Source organism: Hyla sarda, chromosome 9 (genome assembly GCF_029499605.1).
Source record: "Hyla sarda isolate aHylSar1 chromosome 9, aHylSar1.hap1, whole genome shotgun sequence".
Classification (NCBI taxonomy): domain Eukaryota; kingdom Metazoa; phylum Chordata; class Amphibia; order Anura; family Hylidae; genus Hyla; species Hyla sarda.
In genome coordinates, this window is record NC_079197.1 from 172,620,011 (window position 1) to 172,644,660 (window position 24,650).

At 47.8% G+C, this 24,650-nt stretch overlaps 2 protein-coding genes across 5 annotated transcripts in view; both read left to right on the forward strand.

Moving 5' to 3' along the window:
• The first annotated feature begins 1,681 nt into the window (after window positions 1–1,681).
• Window positions 1,682–7,541, forward strand: LOC130292026 (ice-structuring glycoprotein-like). The gene is made up of 4 exons (XM_056541458.1): window positions 1,682–1,734; window positions 2,706–2,786; window positions 3,057–3,204; window positions 4,854–7,541. The coding sequence occupies exons 1-4, from the start codon at window positions 1,682–1,684 to the stop codon at window positions 7,539–7,541; spliced, it is 2,970 nt and encodes a 989-aa protein (XP_056397433.1).
• Window positions 7,542–7,582: 41 nt separating this feature from the next.
• The window catches only part of TEKTL1 (tektin like 1), a 42,078-nt gene continuing 25,010 nt past the window's right edge, over window positions 7,583–24,650 (forward strand). For 2 of the 4 annotated variants that reach the window (XM_056538972.1, XM_056538975.1), the window contains exons 1-2: window positions 13,859–14,050; window positions 15,921–16,363. In XM_056538972.1, coding sequence (XP_056394947.1) covers window positions 15,938–16,363 — 426 coding nt within the window. In that variant the 5' untranslated portion in view covers window positions 13,859–14,050; window positions 15,921–15,937. Of the gene's footprint in view, window positions 7,709–13,858; window positions 14,095–15,920; window positions 16,364–24,650 lie in introns of those variants that run through there. The other 2 variants (XM_056538974.1, XM_056538973.1) reach the window with 2 other exon arrangements.

A 24,650-nucleotide genomic window follows, 5' to 3' on the forward strand; every position in this document is an offset into this window, starting at 1 on the left:
CCATGACTCGACTTTCGTCTTGAAGAGTCTTCCAGGTGTATAGGTCTTCTTGAACCTTTTCAGACCTGGGTTCGCCGTCCCCGAGGGTGGTCACAACATTTTGATTCACGAACCGTTGATAAAATAAGGGCATCTCCACTGCTTCCCACACGTCTTCGACAGGGGGTTCTTCACTGGGGATCATCCGAGACAGAGCATCGGCATTGACATTCAACTTGCCGCTCCTGTACTTGATGGTGAAACTATAGTTGGCTGATTTTGAAGCCCAACGTTGTTCGGTGGCACGCAACTTGGCCGTGTTCAGGTGGGCCAACAGGGTATTATCTGTGTAGACTGTAAATGGCGTGGCAGTCAAGTAGTCTTTGAACTTTTCAGTCATGCCTTATACCAAAGCGAAAAGTTCTAATTTGAATGAGCTGTCGTTTGCATCGTGCTTCTCGGCTCCTGGCAGGTTGCGACTGGCATAGACAACAACTCGCTCCTGCCCTTCCTGGACTTGGGACAAGACGGCTCCCAGACCTTTGAAACTGGCATCGGTATACAGCCGGAACGGCCAACTGTAGTCTGGATACGCCAGGATGGGTGGGTCTGTCAGCAGCCATTTTTAGAGCTCAGAACGCTGTCTCTTGCTCTTTGACCCATTCAACAGGGTGTCTTCCATTGTAGTTCTCCTTCGCCATACCCAAGAGCTGTGAGGGGTTCTGCAATCTGGGCGAGGTGGGGAATGAAGCTGCGGTAGTAGCCGGAATATGACAGGAAGCTCCTGACATCTTTTACCGTACGTGGGGTAGGCCAGTCCTTGACAACTTCCACCTTTTCAAGATTGGGCTGGACTCCCTCGGCGCTGACAACATGACATAGGTAGTGTACCTGAGGTTTAAGTAAGTGACACTTTGATGGCTTGATCTTCAGCCCATGCTCGATCAGGACATGGAAGACGTCTGACAGATGACTGAGATGCTCCTGGTAGGACTTGGAACACACAATGACATCATCCAGGTACAATAGGACACTTTCCGATGGCCCAGGCACCTTTCCATCAGGCGTTGAAACATAGCAGGACATACTTTTTAACTCAAACAGTCTCATGAGAGTCACAAAGTCGGTCTTCTCCAGGTCTTCCAGGGCCATGGGCACTTGCCAATATCCACTGGTTAAGTCCAGGGTGGGGAAATAAGCAGCAGACCTGAGAGCTGTGAGTGACCCCTCAATCCTTGGCAGAGGATAAGCGTCCTTATGTGTGACATTGTTCAGCTTCCTGTAGTCGACACAGAAGCGGATGGTTCCGTCTTTTTTCTTGACCAGGACAAGTGGCGCTGCCCGGGGACTTTGACTTTCCATGATGACATCTGCATCTTTTGTGTCGTCCAGCATCTTCTTGACAGTCTGATACATGCCTGACACGACCGGGCAGTGTCTTTCCTTGATAGGTGGGCTGTTGCCTGTGAGGATTCATGTTTGATCATGGACGTATGCCCAAAATCTGTGGGGTGTTTGCTAAAAGCTTCATGGTACCTTTTGGCGACATTGATGACTCCCTTGACTTGATCTCTTGGGGTAGTGTCGTCTCCAACTTGGAGTTGTGCCCACCAGGGCACGGGAGGACTCGTACTGGATCCTTCAGGCACTGGCACCAAGGCATTGGGCTGCACGCTATCGGGCCACCATACATTCCGTTAAGATGTCCTTTGACTCCATGCATGGGATACAACTGGGCTACTGGGGTGTATTTAGGTAACACAGTAGCAACATCAGACAAGTTGACCAACCGGACTGGAACTCTCCTGTTGGTAACAGTGACAAGGCTCTTCGCAGCTCGGACAAGAGTGTGGTCTTCTAGTTGCAGAGGCTCCAGCAGGGCTTGATAATCTCTATTCTTGACTCTGGGATGTGCACGACACCAGATGATAGTTTCCATGTTGGGTTGTAAGGTCACCGACCTGATGTCTTGAACTCGTACTCTGCAGATTTCACCTTGCTTATTGGCAAACTTCTGCTCCGCCTGTAGGACTTTAAGGTGGTGCCGTGCAGCCTGCTGGCCTGAAGGGGACATATGGAGAAGAGAGGCATGCAAGGCATCTAATATATCAGCAAAACATTTTTCATGATGTTCATCCCCAATATGAACTCAGCAGACCCCTTATCTGTCACATTAGTTACCATCACTCCCTGTCCGGTAAGTACACGTTCACCCAATTGAATGATTGGCTCCCAGTATCCATGTCTGCGGACTGGTTGCCCACTGCCTGCAACTACTTGGAAATTAACATCATCAGGCTCATACAATAAACTAGCATCCCAATGCTGATAGAAAACACGTTTAGGTATGGTAGACACTTGTGACCCTGTATCTATTAATGCCTCTAAATTTACACCTTCTACAATGACTGTCACGTAGGGGCAGGAGGCGACATAACGCAAGAGTTCTAACTTAGTTCTGACCGGTCCTTTACCCCAGTGGGAATTCCGTTTAAACCCCGGCAGGGCATTATCCGGTGGCTGGACTTGTTACAGTAAGTACAGAAGCGTCTATTACTCCCAGAATACCTAGCGGGTGAAGGAGTACGGTAACTGGTATTTCATGGGACAGGAGCAGAAGGTTATTTTCTAGGCAAAGATTGCTCACGGGAGAGTGGAGCAGGCCAGGTGGCGATCTCCTTGATAGCCATGGTCAATTGTTTAATGTCTTATTTAATACACTTTAGATCTGAATCTGTAGTGACTGACAAGGTTGCTTGGACTGTGGTGACTGGCAAAGTGGATGACACTGGAGGCGGGGGCTGGTGGTATAGGTCTGGCTACCGCCCCTAGTGGCTCTTGGACTGGTGTAAGGGGTGTACAAACTTCCTCTAGCTCAGTCCGGGACTCAATCACTTGGATAGCCAGTCTTTTGAAAGCGGGGAATGACGTGTTGGGGTTTTGGACCGCTAACATTCTCAGCTGGGCTTTGTCCCATTTGTTGAGGGCCCCATCAATAAATCTGTCCATTAACACCTTGTTGCCCTGCTAGGGGGTTGTACATCTAATTTTTGAACAGTCTCTATGGCATTCTGTAGGGCTATGGCATACGCTCTCAAGGTTTCACCTGGCTTTTGTCGCCTTTCATACGGCTGGAGACGTACCTCCGATGGAGAATGTGACTCAAATACCTGGTACAGTCTTTCAAAGATCTGCTCCGCTGTCGCCTTATCAGATGCTGGCCAGGTGCGGACTTCCTCTAGTGCCAGTCCCTGGAGTTGTTCTGTTAACAGTTGCACCTGTTGGTTAGGAGGGAAAGAGTAAAAGACAAACAAGCTCTGGATTCTCTCTTTGAAATTGCTCAGGGTGAAGGGATCTCCATTGTAGGTAGGGAGGACAGGATTCCCCATGAATACCAGTGCAGACGTTGAAACACCAGGTCTCTTGGTGTGTGCTGGAGGCAAGGGGGGTAGGACCCTGGCTTTTCGAGGAGGTGATGACCTTGCTGCTGGAGATGAAGGGGCGCTGTCGCCTGGTTGATCTGGAGAGCTGGGTTCTGACATCTTTTTGAATTTTGAGTGCGCTGTCGCTTTAAGAAGAATAAGGTGCTTTCCCCTTTAAGATAATTGCTGAAGTGCTGCAGCGGCTTAGACTTGTCTAATGGGGGTACTGTAATGGATGCTCCCCCTCTATTTTGCAGGCACCCGGTAGCAATTTGCCTTACGACCAGACTTGCGGACACTAGTGGGTTAAGGCTGATAGTTACCGGCACTGGAGACTTCATACTGATAATCGTTGGTGTTTGCAGAGTCTGCGCTGCGGCAGGTGCTTGATAGAAGACAGCAGAGCCGGACGTAGCCGCCGGAACCTCCAATATGGCTGCGCCCAGGGAACTTCTTGTTTTGGTCCGGTCGGCAAAGTCTTCCCCTATGCAACACAGGGCGGCTCTTTGGTTTCTCCTCGCTGTGCTGAAGAGGTGTCACCGCTGGGGACTACTCCACTGTAGCAAACAACAGTCTTTCCCTCCCCTCCCCCTCAATTTCACAAGCGTCACGAGTAAAACACTTTTCACTTGCAAAGTCCAATACACTTTCTGGCGCAAACTTCATTTGCATCGGCATGCGATTTTTGCAGACAATACTGGACACAGTTCAGACTAGGGTGAAGGACTTCTGGCATAAGGCGCACACCCGTATCCTGTTTGTGATTTGAAAAATTGTGGTAATAGCGGGGTGTGTTGTGCAGGGCAGATGTTACTACCCTATGGGCAGATGGGATTAACTCCTTGTGTTCGTAACGGCAAGTTACGGAACAACGGTAACGTTACTGAGGGTAGACAGTTGTTACAGTCTATGCAGTACAGCCAGGGCCCAAGGAGGTGGCCAGTGACACAGAGACCTCACAGGATTGCTGGGACTTGTAGTGGATGGGAGAATTAAGTGCAGGCCACGCTGGATAGACAGAAGACTTGACTGACAGGGCTATGACTTTAGCTTACTGTGCACTTGACTTGTGGCTGCAGGACTTGACTTGAGGCCTCCAATGTTCTGGATTCAAACACTAAGACGACTTGACTGGACTGGACCTCATGAACCAGGGAGAAGCCCCACCCAGGGCTTATATGGGGGAGACTAGCAGGGAGCCCATAGGTCACCTTTGGGGTCAGCTGATCACTAGTACCTCCTGAGTAACAATCACATGGTAAATTTATTAAAGCTACTATAACCAATAAAATATACAACTTATATACATGGGTGATGCAACTGCAGGGGGCTCTGGGGACACGGAGGGACACTGCCTGACAGGGCAGGAAGGTACGGGAAACACCATCCCATACTGGGCCACCACACTTTTATGGGAATTCTGGCAAATCAGGCTATTTCTACTGAGCAAAGGGCAAAACCAACTCAAAATACAATGAGTTACATGGGACTGACAGCACATACAGAGCTCCTCCCTCACACTTCGATGAGTTACATGGGACTGACAGCACATACAGAGCTCCTGCCTCACACTACGATGAGTTACATGGGACTGACACCTCATACAGAGTTCCTCCCTCACACTACGATGAGTTACATGGGACTGACACCTCATACAGAGTTCCTCCCTCACACTACGATGAGTTACATGGGACTGACACCTCATACAGAGCTCCTGCTTCACACTTCGATGAGTTACATGGGACTGACACCTCATACAGAGCTCCTGCCTCACACTTCGATGAGTTACATGGGACTGACACCTCATACAGAGCTCCTCCCTCACACTACGATGAGTTACATGGGACTGACACCTCATACAGAGCTCCTGCCTCACACTTCGATGAGTTACATGGGACTGACACCTCATACAGAGCTCCTCCCTCACACTACGATGAGTTACATGGGACTGACACCTCATACAGAGTTCCTCCCTCACACTACGATGAGTTACATGGGACTGACACCTCATACAGAGCTCCTGCCTCACACTTCGATGAGTTACATGGGACTGACACCTCATACAGAGCTCCTGCCTCACACTTCGATGAGTTACATGGGACTGACACCTCATACAGAGCTCCTGCCTCACACTTCGATGAGTTACATGGGACTGACACCTCATACAGAGCTCCTGCCTCACACTTCGATGAGTTACATGGGACTGACAGCTCATACAGAGCTCCTGCCTCACACTTCGAGGAGTTACATGGGACTGACACCTCATACAGAGCTCCTGCCTCACACTTCGATGAGTTACATGGGACTGACACCTCATACAGAGCTCCTGCCTCACACTTCGATGAGTTACATGGGACTGACACCTCATACAGAGCTCCTGCCTCACACTTCGATGAGTTACATGGGACTGACACCTCATACAGAGTTCCTCCCTCACACTACGATGAGTTACATGGGACTGACACCTCATACAGAGCTCCTGCCTCACACTTCGATGAGTTACATGGGACTGACACCTCATACAGAGCTCCTCCCTCACACTTCGATGAGTTACATGGGACTGACACCTCATACAGAGCTCCTGCCTCACACTTCGATGAGTTACATGGGACTGACACCTCATACAGAGCTCCTGCCTCACACTTCGATGAGTTACATGGGACTGACACCTCATACAGAGCTCCTGCCTCACACTTCGATGAGTTACATGGGACTGACACCTCATACAGAGCTCCTGCCTCACACTTCGATGAGTTACATGGGACTGACAGCTCATACAGAGCTCCTGCCTCACACTTCGAGGAGTTACATGGGACTGACACCTCATACAGAGCTCCTGCCTCACACTTCGATGAGTTACATGGGACTGACACCTCATACAGAGCTCCTGCCTCACACTTCGATGAGTTACATGGGACTGACACCTCATACAGAGCTCCTGCCTCACACTTCGATGAGTTACATGGGACTGACACCTCATACAGAGCTCCTGCCTCACACTTCGATGAGTTACATGGGACTGACAGCTCATACAGAGCTCCTGCCTCACACTTCGAGGAGTTACATGGGACTGACACCTCATACAGAGCTCCTGCCTCACACTTCGATGAGTTACATGGGACTGACACCTCATACAGAGCTCCTGCCTCACACTTCGATGAGTTACATGGGACTGACACCTCATACAGAGCTCCTGCCTCACACTTCGAGGAGTTACATGGGACTGACACCTCATACAGAGCTCCTGCCTCACACTTCGATGAGTTACATGGGACTGACACCTCATACAGAGCTCCTGCCTCACACTTCGATGAGTTACATGGGACTGACACCTCATACAGAGCTCCTGCCTCACATTTCGATGAGTTACATGGGACTGACACCTCATACAGAGCTCCTGCCTCACACTTCGATGAGTTACATGGGACTGACACCTCATACAGAGCTCCTGCCTCACACTTCGATGAGTTACATGGGACTGACACCTCATACAGAGCTCCTGCCTCACACTTCGATGAGTTACATGGGACTGACACCTCATACAGAGCTCCTGCCTCACACTTCGATGAGTTACATGGGACTGACACCTCATACAGAGCTCCTGCCTCACACTTCGATGAGTTACATGGGACTGACACCTCATACAGAGCTCCTGCCTCACACTTCGATGAGTTACATGGGACTGACACCTCATACAGAGCTCCTGCCTCACACTTCGATGAGTTACATGGGACTGACACCTCATACAGAGCTCCTGCCTCACACTTCGATGAGTTACATGGGACTGACAGCTCATACAGAGTTCCTGCCTCACACTTCGATGAGTTACATGGGACTGACACCTCATACAGAGTTCCTGCCTCACACTTCGATGAGTTACATGGGACTGACACCTCATACAGAGCTCCTGCCTCACACTTCGAGGAGTTACATGGGACTGACACCTCATACAGAGCTCCTGCCTCACACTTCGATGAGTTACATGGGACTGACACCTCATACAGAGCTCCTGCCCTCTTATATGTGGCCACCACTAGAAGGCTTTGCAGTGGGAATGTTATATGGTCTCTGAAGAACCATTTAGCAGGATTAGGATGTCTTTGTTACACTGTGACATTCTGTGACATTGTGTTAAAGTGATCTCAGTAGGGAGAGAATATGAGACACTGTACATAGTAACCGTATCCTGAGAGACACACACACAGGCCGGGCGAGACCGTCACCGGGAGGAGAAGAAAGAGACAGACTAATGTGACCAAGGAGATAAGAGCCGTCTGCACAAGATATACAACGGGATTCCCAGATAGGTAAGAAGACGGTAATAAATAGTGAATATTGTCACAGAATCATCCATGTCCTCATCAATATCAGTCTAGTTATCTATCTGTATCATTCATAGACTGTAATCTCTTGTGATCAGGACCCTCACTCCTCATAGACTGTAATCTCTTGTGATCAGGACCCTCACTCCTCATAGACTGTAAGCTCTTGTGATCAGGACCCTCACTCCTCATAGACTGTAATCTCTTGTGATCAGGACCCTCACTCCTCATAGACTGTAATCTCTTGTGATCAGGATCCTCACTCCTCATAGACTGTAATCTCCTGTGATCAGGATCCTCACTCCTCATAGACTGTAATCTCTTGTGATCAGGACCCTCATTCCCCATAGACTGTAATCTCTTGTGATCAGGACCCTCACTCCTCATAGACTGTAATCTCCTGTGATCAGGGTCCTCACTCCTCATAGACTGTAATCTCTTGTGATCAGGACCCTCACTCCTCATAGACTGTAATCTCTTGTGATCAGGACCCTCACTCCTCATAGACTGTAATCTCATGTGATCAGGACCCTCACTCCTCATAGACTGTAATCTCTTGTGATCAGGACCCTCACTCCTCATAGACTGTAATCTCTTGTGATCAGGGTCCTCACTCCTCATAGACTGTAATCTCTTGTGATCCGGACCCTCACTCCTCATAGACTGTAATCTCTTGTGATCAGGATCCTCACTCCTCATAGACTGTAATATCTTGTGATCAGGATCCTCACTCCTCATAGACTGTAATATCTTGTGATCAGGACCCTCACTCCTCATAGACTGTAAGCTCTTGTGATCAGGATCCTCACTCCTCATAGACTGTAATCTCTTGTGATCAGGACCCTCACTCCTCATAGACTGTAATCTCTTGTGATCAGGACCCTCACTCCTCATAGACTGTAATCTCTTGTGATCAGGATCCTCACTCCTCATAGACTGTAATCTCTTGTGATCAGGATCCTCACTCCTCATAGACTGTAATCTCTTGTGATCAGGACCCTCACTCCTCATAGACTGTAATATCTTGTGATCAGGACCCTCACTCCTCATAGACTGTAATCTCTTGTGATCAGGACCCTCACTCCTCATAGACTGTAATCTCTTGTGATCAGGACCCTCACTCCTCATAGACTGTAATCTCTTGTGATCAGGACCCTCACTCCTCATAGACTGTAATCTCTTGTGATCAGGGTCCTCACTCCTCATAGACTGTAATCTCTTGTGATCAGGATCCTCACTCCTCATAGACTGTAATCTCTTGTGATCAGGATCCTCACTCCTCATAGACTGTAATCTCTTGTGATCAGGACCCTCACTCCTCATAGACTGTAATATCTTGTGATCAGGACCCTCACTCCTCATAGACTGTAATCTCTTGTGATCAGGACCCTCACTCCTCATAGACTGTAATCTCTTGTGATCAGGACCCTCACTCCTCATAGACTGTAATCTCTTGTGATCAGGGTCCTCACTCCTCATAGACTGTAATCTCTTGTGATCAGGATCCTCACTCCTCATAGACTGTAATCTCTTGTGATCAGGATCCTCACTCCTCATAGACTGTAATCTCTTGTGATCAGGGTCCTCACTCCTCATAGACTGTAATCTCTTGTGATCAGGGTCCTCACTCCTCATAGACTGTAATATCTTGTGATCAGGATCCTCACTCCTCATAGACTGTAATCTCTTGTGATCCGGACCCTCACTCCTCATAGACTGTAATCTCTTGTGATCAGGATCCTCACTCCTCATAGACTGTAATCTCTTGTGATCAGGACCCTCACTCCTCATAGACTGTAATATCTTGTGATCAGGGTCCTCACTCCTCATAGACTGTAATCTCTTGTGATCAGGATCCTCACTCCTCATAGACTGTAATATCTTGTGATCAGGACCCTCACTCCTCATAGACTGTAATCTCTTGTGATCAGGACCCTCACTCCTCATAGACTGTAATCTCTTGTGATCAGGATCCTCACTCCTCATAGACTGTAATCTCTTGTGATCAGGACCCTCACTCCTCATAGACTGTAATCTCTTGTGATCAGGACCCTCACTCCTCATAGACTGTAATCTCTTGTGATCAGGATCCTCACTCCTCATAGACTGTAATCTCTCGTGATCAGGACCCTCACTCCTCATAGACTGTAATCTCTTGTGATCAGGATCCTCACTCCTCATAGACTGTAATCTCTCGTGATCAGGGTCCTCACTCCTCATAGACTGTAATCTCTTGTGATCAGGATCCTCACTCCTCATAGACTGTAATCTCTTGTGATCAGGACCCTCACTCCTCATAGACTGTAATCTCTTGTGATCAGGATCCTCACTCCTCATAGACTGTAATCTCTTGTGATCAGGATCCTCACTCCTCATAGACTGTAATCTCTTGTGATCAGGGTCCTCACTCCTCATAGACTGTAATCTCTTGTGATCAGGACCCTCACTCCTCATAGACTGTAATCTCTTGTGATCAGGGTCCTCACTCCTCATAGACTGTAATCTCTTGTGATCAGGATCCTCACTCCTCATAGACTGTAATCTCTTGTGATCAGGACCCTCACTCCTCATAGACTGTAATCTCTTGTGATCAGGACCCTCACTCCTCATAGACTGTAATCTCTTGTGATCAGGACCCTCACTCCTCATAGACTGTAATCTCTTGTGATCAGGATCCTCACTCCTCATAGACTGTAATCTCTTGTGATCAGGACCCTCACTCCTCATAGACTGTAATCTCTTGTGATCAGGATCCTCACTCCTCATAGACTGTAAACTCTTGTGATCAGGGTCCTCACTCCTCATAGACTGTAATCTCTTGTGATCAGGATCCTCACTCCTCATAGACTGTAATCTCTTGTGATCAGGGTCCTCACTCCTCATAGACTGTAATCTCTTGTGATCAGGATCCTCACTCCTCATAGAATGTAATCTCTTGTGATCAGGACTCTCACTCCTCATAGACTGTAATCTCTTGTGATCAGGACCCTCACTCCTCATAGACTGTAATCTCTTGTGATCAGGATCCTCACTCCTCATAGACTGTAATCTCTTGTGATCAGGACCCTCACTCCTCATAGACTGTAATCTCTTGTGATCAGGACCCTCACTCCTCATAGACTGTAATCTCGTGATCAGGACCCTCACTCCTCATAGACTGTAATCTCATGTGATCAGGGTCCTCACTCATCATAGACTGTAATCTCTTGTGATCAGGACCCTATCTCCTCATAGACTGTAATCTCTTGTGATCAGGACCCTCACTCCTCATAGACTGTAATCTCTTGTGATCAGGATCCTCACTCCTCATAGACTGTAAACTCTTGTGATCAGGGTCCTCACTCCTCATAGACTGCAATCTCTTGTGATCAGGATCCTCACTCCTCATAGACTGTAATCTCTTGTGATCAGGATCCTCACTCCTCATAGACTGTAATCTCTTGTGATCAGGACCCTCACTCCTCATAGACTGTAATCTCTTGTGATCAGGACCCTCACTCCTCATAGACTGTAATCTCGTGATCAGGACCCTCACTCCTCATAGACTGTAATCTCTTGTGATCAGGACCCTCACTCCTCATAGACTGTAATCTCTTGTGATCAGGATCCTCACTCCTCATAGACTGTAATCTCTTGTGATCAGGACCCTCACTCCTCATAGACTGTAATCTCTTGTGATCAGGATCCTCACTCCTCATAGACTGTAATCTCTTGTGATCAGGGTCCTCACTCCTCATAGACTGTAATCTCTTGTGATCAGGACCCTCACTCCTCATAGACTGTAATCTCGTGATCAGGACCCTCACTCCTCATAGACTGTAATCTCTTGTGATCAGGATCCTCACTCCTCATAGACTGTAAGCTCATGTGATCAGGACCCTCACTCCTCATAGACTGTAATCTCGTGATCAGGACCCTCACTCCTCATAGACTGTAATCTCTCGTGATCAGGACCCTCACTCCTCATAGACTGTGAGCTCTTGTGATCAGGACCCTCACTCCTCATAGACTGTAATCTCTTGTGATCAGGACCCTCACTCCTCATAGACTGTAATCTCTTGTAATCAGGACCCTCACTCCTCATAGACTGTAATCTCTTGTGATCAGGACCCTCACTCCTCATAGACTGTAATCTCTTGTGATCAGGACCCTCACTCCTCATAGACTGTAATCTCTTGTGATCAGGATCCTCACTCCTCATAGACTGTAATCTCTTGTGATCAGGACCCTCACTCCTCATAGACTGTAATCTCTTGTGATCAGGACCCTCACTCCTCATAGACTGTAATCTCTTGTGATCAGGACCCTCACTCCTCATAGACTGTAATCTCTTGTGATCATGACCCTCACTCCTCATAGACTGTAATCTCATGTGATCAGGACCCTCACTCCTCATAGACTGTAATCTCATGTGATCAGGACCCTCACTCCTCATAGACTGTAATCTCTTGTGATCAGGGTCCTCACTCCTCATAGACTGTAATCTCTTGTGATCAGGGTCCTCACTCCTCATAGACTGTAATCTCTTGTGATCAGGGTCCTCACTCCTCATAGACTGTAATCTCTTGTGTTCGGGATCCTCACTCCTCATAGACTGTAATCTCTTGTGATCAGGACCCTCACTCCTCATAGACTGTAATCTCTTGTGATCAGGATCCTCACTCCTCATAGACTGTAATCTCTTGTGATCAGGATCCTCACTCCTCATAGACTGTAATCTCTTGTGATCAGGATCCTCACTCCTCATAGACTGTAATCTCTTGTGATCAGGGTCCTCACTCCTCATAGACTGTAATCTCTTGTGATCAGGACCCTCACTCCTCATAGACTGTAATCTCTTGTGATCAGGACCCTCACTCCTCATAGACTGTGAGCTCTTGTGATCAGGACCCTCACTCCTCATAGACTGTAATCTCTTGTGATCAGGATCCTCACTCCTCATAGACTGTAATCTCTTGTGATCAGGATCCTCACTCCTCATAGACTGTAATCTCTTGTGATCAGGGTCCTCACTCCTCATAGACTGTAATCTCTTGTGATCAGGACCCTCACTCCTCATAGACTGTAATATCTTGTGATCAGGACCCTCACTCCTCATAGACTGTAATCTCTTGTGATCAGGATCCTCACTCCTCATAGACTGTAATCTCTTGTGATCAGGACCCTCACTCCTCATAGACTGTAATCTCTTGTGATCAGGACCCTCACTCCTCATAGACTGTAATCTCTTGTGATCAGGACCCTCACTCCTCATAGACTGTAATCTCTTGTGATCAGGACCCTCACTCCTCATAGACTGTAATCTCTTGTGATCAGGACCCTCACTCCTCATAGACTGTAATCTCTTGTGATCAGGACCCTCACTCCTCTCGTCTGGATATTTAGTGAATAATATTATAATCTCAGATATTGGTCTGTATTTGTACCCTCAAAATTGTAAAGTGCAATGGAATATGTTGGTGATATATAAATAAAAATATTATCTATCTCTTATCTCAGTGTTTCCCAACCATTGTGCCTCCAGCTGTTGAAAAACTACAACTCCCAGCATGCCCGGACAGCCTTCGACTGGGAGTTGTAGTTTTGCATTAGCTGGAGGCACCCTGGTTGGTAAACACTGCACTAGCAGTGTCACAAGAATGCCGAGCGCGGCTCTATTCCCCGTCCCTGTCAGCTCTAACACTGTCATATCTATCTATCTCATATCTATCTATTTATCTCATATCTATCTATCTATCTCATATCTATCTATCGATCTCATATCTATCTATCTCATATCTATCTATTTATCTCTTATCTATCTGTCTATCTACCTACAGGCCTGTTGAAGGAAAACTGTCACATGTTTGCTCCCATAGGTACTGATGGATAGTGCGGGAGACGCTGATTCCTATGAGCCCTACCTTGGCCGGATCTGTCCGGCTGTTCGCCTGCAATCTTAGTTTTATTATATCTGGAAATGTGGCTGTAACTGGCACGGGTGGGGTTTCTGTAGCTTAACTTGCACTGACGTCCGCAGAGCCACCCGCTTATGAATATTCATTCCCCCTCCCTCCAGCTCTCCCTCTCCCAGCCGCTCCTAACTGGTCTTCACTGCACATGTCAGGAAGCGGCGCATGCGCAGTGAAGACCAGTTAGGAGCGGCGAAGAGAAGGAGAGCTGGAGGGAGGGGGGATGAATATTCATAAGCGGGCGGCGCTGTAGACGGGCAACACTGACGTCAGTGCAAGTTAAGCTACAGAAGCCCCGCCCGTGCCAGTTACAGCCACATTTCCAGATAAAATAAAACTAAGATTGCGGACGAACGGCTGGACGGATCCGGCCAAGGTAGGGATCATAGGAATCAGCGTCTCCCGCACTATCTACCTGTGGTGAGTGCGGGAGCAAACATGTGACAGTTTTCCTTTAAACACCTGAAGGGTTTTCCAGGGTACTGCGGCTCCTTCTCCCTTTGGTTTGGCCCTCGTGGTGTCATCTGTCGCTGCAGCTTGAGTTACTTTGTGTCTGTCTTTCTGTGACATTGTGTCAATATCTGTTACATTGTGTTCCTGGCACAGTCTCCGTCTGGCTATGGCTTATATTAAATTGCTCCAGTCTAGACAGGATTTCACAAGAAGACTACATGCAGCCACGTGGTTAGTGATGTCACCAAATCTAAGCGATCTGCAACCTGAGCTTGCTGGGAATTGGAGTTTCCAAACATCTTTAAAATGTCTAAGGTTGGAGACCACTCACGTAGCGAGATCCTTGGGGGAGGGGATAACCTATGACCATACCTGTGCAGAAGCACAATGTGATATACGTGTGTGTGTGTGTGTATATATATATATATATATATATATATATATATATATACACACACACACAGTACAGACCAAAAGTTTGGACACACCTTCTCATTCAGCGTTTTCTTTATTTTCATGACTATGAAAATTGTAGATTCACACTGAAGGCATCAAAACTATGAATTAACAGATGTGGAATTATATACATAACAAAAAAGTGTGAAAATCTGTCATATTCTAGGTTCTTCCTTTTGCTTTGATTACTGCTTTGCACACTCTTGGCATTCTCGTGATGAGCTTCAAGAGGTAGTCACCTGAAATGGTCTTCCAGCAGTCTTGAAGGAGTTCCCATGATGCTTAGCACTTGTTGGCCCTTTTTGCCTTCACTCTGCGGTCCAGCTCACCCCAAACCATCTCCATTGGTTTCAGGTCCGGTGACTGTGGAGGCCAGGTCAAATAGCCCTTACACAGCCTGGAGGTGTGTTTGGGGTCATTGTCCTGTTGGTCCAACTAAACGCAAACCGGATGGAATAGCAGCCGCTGCAAGATGCTGTGGTAGCCATGCTGGGTCAGTATGCCTTCAATTTTGAATAAATCCCCAACAGTGTCACCAGCAAAGCCTCCCCCCCCCCCCCACACCATCACATCTGCCCCCCCCCCCCCCACCATCACACCTCCTCCTCCACACCATCACACCTCCTCCCCCACACCATCACACCTCCTCCCCCACACCATCACACCTCCTCCTCCACACCAGCACACCTGTGAAGTGAATCCCATTTCAGGTGGCTACCTCTTGAAGCTCAACAAGAGAATGCCAAGAGTGTGCAAAGCAGTAATCAAAGCAAAAGGTGGCTACTTTGAAGAACCTAGAATAGGACATATTTTCAGTTGTTTCACACTTTTTTGTTATGTCTATAATTCCACATGTGTTAATTCGTAGTTTTGATGCCTTCAGTGCGAATCTACAATTCTAATAGTCATGAAAATAAAGAAAACTCTGAATGAGAAGGTGTCCAAACTTTTGGTCTGTACTGTATATATGGTCTTCTGTAGACTTTGTAGTCTTTGAACTGTGGACCTTCAGATGTTGCAAAACTCCAACTCCCAGCATGCCCGGACAGCCAACGGCTGTCCGGGCATGCTGGGAGTTGGAGTTTTGCCACAGTTTGGAGACCTAGGTTATATGGGGTGCACCTACCATATAGGCCAATGCTATGGGGCCCATGGTAGAAGGACACCAAGCACTGACCTTCTTCCATTGCTTGCCATGAACTAGGAGAGTACATTTGGTGGGCTCTTGCTCCGAAGTGGGGCCCAAAGTTTAGCAATGAGGCCCCATGTTAAGGGATACCTTATACAAGATCTGCTTTTCTTTGTGACATGCTCTTTTTTGTTTTTTGGAATTTCAGGACCCTCTGACTACCCAATGGCAGTATCTTCGGTGGGATCAGCCACCTGGCGCGATGCCTCTTACAAGACCATCCGGCTGGCGCAGGATCTTAAGTTACGCCCCTTTTCTTGTCTTCCTCCCACCATAAACGCCCAAGAGAAGATGAGAGCAGAGGAGGAGATCACCCAGATGAGGAACATTAGAGGATATCGGCCCACACCTCCGCCCTTCAACCGGGACCTCATCATCGACATGTGCAACACCTACGCCCGCGGATACATGAGAGAGACCCGGAGCTCCATGACCGTTCTGAGACAAGCCTTGTGTGAGACAGACCACTACATCCACAGACTGCAGAAACAGAGGAGTGTCCTGGAAAGGGCTCATGCTAATACCAGAAGAGACCTCCTGACCAATCACGAGACCACTCAGCTGCGTAACACAAGACCCCCGAGCGAAAGGGTGAGGGATCATTGATTTAAAGGACAACTGTAGTGGTCGACTTTTATGTCCACCTGTGCCCGAGCTGCAAAAATAAACAAAATAAACTTGAACTCACCTGCCTACGTTCCCCCGTTGGACCGGTACCGGGCTCGCGGTCCCGCGCTGACATCCTCTTGTTACTTCCTGGGGACACCACAGTGCCGTCGGCGTATCACCGGCCACAGCGATGTCCCGCCCTGGCCGGTGATAGGCTGAGAGCACTGTCATGTAAGAAGCCAGCCAGAGCTCCTTACATGACAGTGCGCTCAGCCTATCATAGGTCGGGGCGGGACATTGCTGAGGCCGGTGATACGCCGATGGCACTGTGGCGTCCCCGTCCCCAGGAAGTAACAAGAGGATATCAGCGCGGGACTACGAGCCCGGTACCGGTCCAATGGGGGAACGTAGGCAGGTGAGTTCAAGTTTATTTTGTATATTTTTGCAGCCCGAGCACAGGGGGAGATAAAAGTTGACCACTACAGTTGTCCCTTAAAGAGTACCTGTCCTGATCTTGTTAAAGGGGTTATCCAGGAAAAAAACTTTTTTTTATATATCAACCGGCTCCAGAAAGTTAAACAGATTTGTAAATTACTTCCATTAAAAAATCTTAATCCTTTCAGTACTTATGAGCTTCTGAAGTTGAGTTGTTCTTTTCTGTCTAAGTGCTCTCTGATGACACCTGTTTCGGGAACTGTCCAGAGTAGAAGCAAATCCCCATAGCAAACCTCTTCTACTCTGTGCAGTTCCCGAGACAAGCAGAGATGTCAGCAGAGAGCACTGTTTCCAGACAGAAAAGAACAACCCAACTTCAGCAGCTGATAACTATTGGAAGGATTAATATTTTTTAATAGAAGTAATTTACAAATATGTTTAACTTTCTGGATCCATTCTATATAAAAAAAAATATGTTTTTTACTTGAATACCCTTTTAAATGTTGTAATCCTACCAGTTCACTTTCCCTATCGTGATAAACCACCCCGACTTTATTTTTATTATTTTTTAGTTTTCTACCTTGATATCGCTCTGTATTTTCTGCTCAGTCAGATTCACAGACTGGGAAGGGGCGTTCCCCAGCAGGCGTGACATCATCTGAAGCCATACAGGGGAGAACTTCCTCCCTCACTCTGCTACACACAGCCCAGAGCGGTTCAGTGTGAGATGAGCTATGATTGGCTAAGGCTGCACACACACACCCTCAGCACTCCAGACTGCATTTTCTGATTTTGGACTTCTGCCAGGCCAGCAGGAGTCCAAAGTCTGTGCAAGAGATGGGGGGGGGGGGGAATGTGCTCTGGACAAGAAGGAAGACACCTAGTGGCCCAAAAAATAGAAAACTTCATTTTTTAGTACATTAGAAAGATTTTTTATTTACCATAAGAAGTGCAATAGCAAAAATTCGTTTTAATGACAGTGTCCATTTAAGACGGTTTTATAGCTAAGTCAACAAAACAATGTAATCTGCTTTAGACCTTAATGGGAGATTGCGATTGGCGTTCCTAAATATTTTTGCGTATTGGTTGCCATTTCATGTCCACTGCTAACCAATAGGTAAAAGTGTTTTCCCATCATTTAATGATGACATAATGCTAGGGCAAGCCAAAATATTATGACATGTGGGCAAGGGGTACTCCGCCCCTAGACATCTTATCCCCTATTCAAAGGATAGGGGATAAGATGTCTGATCGCGGGGGTCCTCCCCCTGAGGACCCCCGCGATCTGGGCTGAAGCAACCCAGACATCCGGTGCACGGAGTGCCCCGCTCGTGACGTCATGGTCATGACCCCTCAATGCAAGTCTATGGGAGGGGGCGTGGCGGTAGTCACGCCCCTTCCCATAGACGTGCATTGAGTGGGCGTGACCATGACTTCACAAGTCTCTGACGCTGCACCCGACGCATTAAACGAATGCCAAGTGCAGCAGGGAGATTGCTGGGGTCCCCTGCGGCAGGACCCCGTGATCAGATATCTTATCCCCTATCCTTTGGACAGCTGAGAAGATGTATAGGGGCTGAGTACCCCTGAGTACCAGTGCTTTGCCCCTCAATGAAAAGCATTATGGGGGTTCAGGTAGTTGTACCGCCACTGATGAGTGAGTATTATCCATCCCCGAGATGAGTGCCAATAAACTAGATCAACATTCATGTATAGAAGTACTCTGTTACCCATATCATGCACGCTGACCATCACTGATCTAACAGCACCATATTTTATTCCAGCACAGCTGCATCTATACGTTTCATTACAGTAACTGGGTCATGTGTTCACCAGTCTGACCCACAGAAAATCACAGTGCTAAATGTGTCAGAACAGGGTGTCAGTTCTGGCTTCTGACTGTCTGAGAACTACAGGATGACAACTCCTCTATCTGTATACTGCTCCTGCTGTCTCTACGGGATCAGGATATATAGTAGTTATACCCCTCACCCCCTGCTCTATCTGTATACTGCTGCTATCTCTATGGGATCAGGATATATAGTAGTTATACCCCTCACCCCCTGCTCTATCTGTATATTGCTGCAATCTCTATGGGATCAGGATATATAGTAGTTATACACCTCCCCTCCATCTCTATCTGTATACTGATGCTATCTCTATGGGATCAGGATATATAGTAGTTATACCCCTCACCCCCTGCTCTATCTGTATATTGCTGCTATCTCTATGGGATCAGGATATATAGTAGTTATACACCTCCCCTCCATCTCTATCTGTATACTGCTGCTATCTCTATGGGATAAGGATATATAGTAGTTATACATCTCCTCTCCCAGCTCTATCTGTATACTGCTGCTGATGTCTCTATGGGATCAGGATATATAGTAGTTATACACCTCCCCTCCAGCTCTATCTGTATACTGCTGCTAATGTCTCTATAGGATCAGGATATATAGTAGTTATACACCTCCCCTCCAGCTCTATCTGTATACTGCTGCTGATGTCTCTATGGGATCAGGATATATAGTAGTTATACACTTCCCCTCCAGCTCTATCCGTATACTGCTGCTATGGGATCAGGATATATAGTATTATACACCTCCCCTCCAGCTCTATCTGTATACTGCTGCTGCTATCTCTATGGGATAAGGATATATAGTAGTCATACACCTCCCCTCCAGCTCTATCTGTATACTGCTGCTATCTCTATGGGATCAGGATATATAGTAGTCATACACCTCCCCTCCAGCTCTATCTGTGTATTAGAAGATGGGTCCACTGTGGTAATTTAGGGATGGACATGGTCAGTAACAATACTCAGGGAGGCTGTGGTGTTTATAGAAGGCTCAGTTGGTACCAAGGGGCCCAAAGTGTGGCAAGAAAGTGTCCCCCCCCCTCCCCCTCCCCACCATTACACCACCACCAGCCTGACCCGCTGATACAAGGCAGGATGGATCCATGGCTTTCATATGGTTTACACCACATTCTGACCCTGTCACCTGATGTCACAGCTGGAGGGAGACTCCTCAGACAACGTTCTCCCATCTTCCATTCTCCAGTCTTGGTGACCTGTGTGAATTGGAGCCTTAGTTTCCTGTTCTCAGCTGACAGGAGTGGCCAGGCCCGATACAAGGATTTTTTCCGCCCTGGGCAAAAGCCAATTTTGCCGCCCCCTTGACTCCACCCTTTGACATGCCCCACCTAACTACTGGGGTGACACACTGTAACAAACCTCCTCCTCATGCGGCAGGCAGAGCAGCGCCCCCCCCCCCCCATCAAAAAGGCAGTCTAGGCGGCTGCCTACTTTTCTTATAGACAGAGCCGGCCCTGGGAGTGGCCCCCGTTGTGGTCTTTCGCTGCTGTAGCCCATCTGCTTCAAGGTCGAACTTGTTGTGGAGGAGCAAGCTGTGCATAACTAGCTTGCCCCCTGACTGGTGAACAGTTAAGGGGTTAAGAAATGTACAGGCAAGGTTTTTTAGCCCCCTCCCCCCGCCTGTAAAACTTGCCAGTGGCTACAGTGGTATGTCCCATGGGTAGGGGGGAAGGAGTGCACCAATCAGGGGTTTAATAGTTTCCCGGGCTTTCAGAGGCCCTCCCCTGGGTATTTATAGCTCGGGTGCCTCCCTTCCCCCCTCAATCTGCCCAGGACCCGGAGTTTTGTCTGCCGGTTGGTATGTATCTGCCCCTTATATTATGGCCCGGATGGAGCAGGAGGGTGAGGGCTGGCATGCTCGTTTGTGGCTGAGCTGGCCTCCCCTCCTGTTGCACCCTGGCGTTGGGTTCGGGAGGCTGGCGGACCTCTCACAGTCCCGCTCTCCTTCCCCCTGTCCTGCCCGTTCCTTTAATCCCCTTCCCTGTCCCGTTCCTTTCATCTCCTGCCCATTCCGTTAATCTCCTGCCCGTTCCGTTAATCTCCTGCCCGTTCCTTTAATCTCCTGCCCCTTCCTTTCATCCTTTTCTCTGCCCGTTCCTTCAATCCTCTTACCTGGCCCGAGCCCCTTTCTCATGCGTGCTCCTTTTGAGCGCGCTTTGCCTCTTTCCCCTGTTACTGTCCCCTCCGCTGCGGTGGCGGCCCCCTGGGTGGCTGCTGCTGTTTTTTGCGGGCTTGCGCAAATGGACGTTTATTAACGTCCATTTGCGTGTCCCTAGCTATGCTGCGCGCTCACAAGTTGAGCGCGCATCATAGCCGCGGGGTCCCGGTTGCTATTAGCAACCAGGACCCATGCTAATGCCGGACATCGGCGATCGGGCAGATGTCCGGCATTACCTTTTTGGATGCGGCGATCAAAGTTGATCGCCGCATCTGAATGTATGTACGGGCGTCCCGGCTGCTCAGTCGGGCTGATCGGGACCATCGCGATTAATCGCGATGTCCCGATCAGCTGGAACGCAGCAGGAGGGTCACTTACCTGCCTCCTGCGCGTCCGCTCGTGGATTGATTGCTCCAAGCCTGAAATTCAGGCTTGAGCAATCAATCACCGATGACCCAGATCATTGCCATGTTAATACATGGCAAGTGATCTGTGTTAGGTACTGTGTGTGCAGTGTTGTGGCTCCCTATGGGAGCTATAGCATTGCACACACACACACAAAAAAAGAAAAATAAAAATAAATAAATAAAAAAAATAAAAAAAATTATGAAGATCAATAATAATCAATCAAATAATAATAATAATAATAATAATAAATAAATAAATAAATAAATTACTAAATAACTGAATAAATAAAATAAAATAATTAAATAAAATATAAATATCTGTATTACATCAAGCATATGCACCTATACAGTATCGCTGCTTGCGTACATGTCCGTACTATTTAAATATATCTTCGATTGCAGTACTCCTTCAATGGCGTACGCGCCAAAAAAATAAATAAATAAATAAATAACAATTCATGAATAAATAAATGAATTAACAAAAAAAAATATAAATAAATAAATGAATAAATAAATATATAAATAGATAAATAAAAAATTATAAATAATAAATAACAATGATATGAAAAAGTACAAACTATGTAGATTTCAATGCACATACGCATGGGGTATCAAAGGCCACGTGCGTCAATGTCCGAACTATCAAGTTATATATCCTCATTTGATTGCACGGTTTGCGGTGTAAGCGCAAATTAATAATTACATATATATATTCTACAGTCCCATATAGCGTATTTTGGTCGCTTTTTATACGTAAAAAATAAATAAATAAATAAATAAAAAAAAATGAATAAATAATCACAACTCTAATTGACACGACAATGGTACCGCTGTAAACTTCAGATCACGGCGCATGGTTCTTGCAGCCACTGCACCCCAAACCCTCCATCACCTCTCCTCTGCTGCTGGTTTCCCGGCGCCATTCCGGGCGGCGGCAGAGTACCCGCAACCAGGTGGTCTCCAGCGTGCCTTGTCCCACGCCTGCGGTGGTGAAGTGGTTCCTCCATCTTTTGTGCCTTCTCCATCTTCTGGACTTAGTGAGCGTTCTGTTGCGGGGGGCAGTGGTGGCTCTATTTTCGTGCCTGCTCTTGGGGCTTTGGCAGGCCAGTTGTCTTCAGCTGGCTAGGTTGGGTTGGTGCCCTCTCCTTCCCCGGTTAGTGTGCTTATGGCTGTTCAGGGTAGTATCCGCCTTTTGTTCCTGTGTGTTTGGTGGGTTTGGGTCTCGGATATAGGTGTATGTCTATGTTGGTCTCTGGTTGTGAGTTGGGTACGTCTCTTCTTGACGGGGTGCTTTGGTGTGGTATCATTTTCTGCGGTGCTCACTTAGGTGAGTGGTCTTTTGGCCTTACGCTCTGGATGACCGGGTTTTGTGGACTTAGCTCCTGAGGCTTGTTCCTTATCCTGAATCGGTGGCACCCAGTTACGGTTTTGTTTCTTTTGGTTTTCTCCCCCCTTGGTTTGGTGTTTCTCTCCGTCACTAGTTGTAGTCCCTCTCCGCTGCTCTGTTTGTCCTAGTGTATTGTCTGATGTTTTCTCCTGTTTTGCTCCCGATCTCTGGTAGGTATGGGACTCCTGTATGTCGTGCTGGGTGCTTTAGCTGATGTGGCGGTGGATAGGTTTTGCTTGGGTTTCAGTTTGTCTTTCCTTGTGGGTTCTTCTGTTTGTGGTGGTTTTTCCAGTGGGGGTTTCTCCTGTGCTCTACGCTTGTTGGGGTGTGGTTTGTTGTAGTCTTCCGCATGCCGTGTGGCGTTGGTCTGCAGTTTTCCTGTGTACGGGGAGTGTTTGCGTTTTCTCTGTTTTGGTTTCCTCGGGGCTCGCTAGGTGCCCCTGTTCCGGTCCTTGCTGGTTTACTGTGTGTTCCGCATGGATTATGGTTCTGGGCGGAGTTTTTTCCTGCAGGTTGTCTCTGGCCACCGAGGGTGTCTGGTATTTGTGCCCCCGCATATGTGCCCCTGGTACGCTATGGGCTGACATTTCGGTTGGTTGGGGTTTTTTCAGGAGTTGGGCAGTGGACTGGCCTGCTTTCAGTTCCCCATTGCAGCGCACGGGGAGCTCGCTCTGTTCTCTGTTGTGGCTGGTTGGGTCGGTTGTTGTGGTGTTTGGTTTTCCAGTGGTGCTGCGGTGGGTTTCTGCCATGCTTGGGGTTTTGTTTGAGCTTTTCCCTTGGTGTTGGTTGTGGGACTTTGGGTGCTTGCTTCGGCAGCTCATGTTTTAGACTTGTAACGTTACTGTGTGGGTTGGCATGGCCCCTGTGCTTGGTTGCGCGCTACTTTTGTGATGCTTTTCTTCTTTTCTGGTGTGTGATTTGAGTGATCAGGGGGCGTGTTTTCTTCCTGTGCTCTGCCTGTTGCATCTAGTGCTTCGCTGTTTGGAGTTACGATTTCTTTCAGGGCTACGCTCCCTGTGGTCGGTATTGGGTGTTGACGTTTTGTCCCGTTTTCTCTGGCTGTAGTTCCGGAGGGTTGCTTGTGCGGCCGGCCCGTGGGTCCTTGGGGAGAGTGGTGTAATTCTTGGTCCGCTTTGGTGGCTCCTGCGGTTTGGTCGCACTCACGGTACGGCGCTTGCGAGTGGTTAGTGTTGGTGTGGAGGCTGGGATGTCTACAGTCGAGGAGGGTCCCGGAGGTTCCAGAGGGTCTGTGGACGGCGGATAAAAACTTAAAAAAATAAAAAAATTAAAATATTGGTTTCCATACCTGGAATGCCCCTTGATGTAACCTTATAAGGCTCTGATGTTTGCTTTACTGTTTCGTTTTAATAGGATGTGATAACGGAAGTTATCTGCTGTGTCACCTCTCCTAGGAGTTTCGAGATTTGGGCAGTGTTCTCAGTGTATCCAAATAACATTCTGAGTATGTGATGCTGGGATCTTCACCTGTTAATGTGAATCACCTATAAAAAAAAAAAAAAAAAGTTGGTTGGCTTTCCCGCTGTGCTGCGATCCAGTGGGGTGCGGTTGGCGCACTGCACATGGCAGGGGGTGATTTTCTTTCTGCTTTGCGGGTGGTGTATACATAGGGGCTGGGCCCACGAGTGGGTGGCCTTGCTGTCGGCGACCGGTTTTTTCCTATCATTTTTGGGTCGCTTGGTGGCGGCTGCGGGTCGGGTTTTTGGTTGTCGTTTTGCGTAATTTTTCTGATCCGAGATTTTGCGCTAGCTTTTTTCAGGGCTATGTGGATGGGGCACTTTTTCTTTCTCCTCGTCTTCTTCCATGGGACTTGGGTGTCCGTGTTTTTTGGGTGCCTATTTTTTGCGTTTCATGGAAAAAGTTTAAAAAAGAAAATAAAAAATATAAAAAATAAAAAGGCCCGTCGGTCCGAGACTGTTTAGGCGATCCGGGAGACGCAGCTCGTGCTCCATGAGGGTCCGTGCATGACTGTTTTGTGAGTTCGGGAT

Excerpts from the sequence above, each read along its gene's own strand:
- LOC130292026 (XM_056541458.1), top strand. The coding sequence starts at position 1,682 with ATGTCCTTTGACTCCATGCATGGGATACAACTGGGCTACTGGGGTGTA. Across the intron at positions 2,787-3,056 it reads ACTGGAGGCGGGGGCTGGTG|GGCTATGGCATACGCTCTCA; the intron begins GTATAGGTCTGG and ends GGCATTCTGTAG. Across the intron at positions 3,205-4,853 it reads CCTTATCAGATGCTGGCCAG|GGCAAAACCAACTCAAAATA; the intron begins GTGCGGACTTCC and ends TACTGAGCAAAG.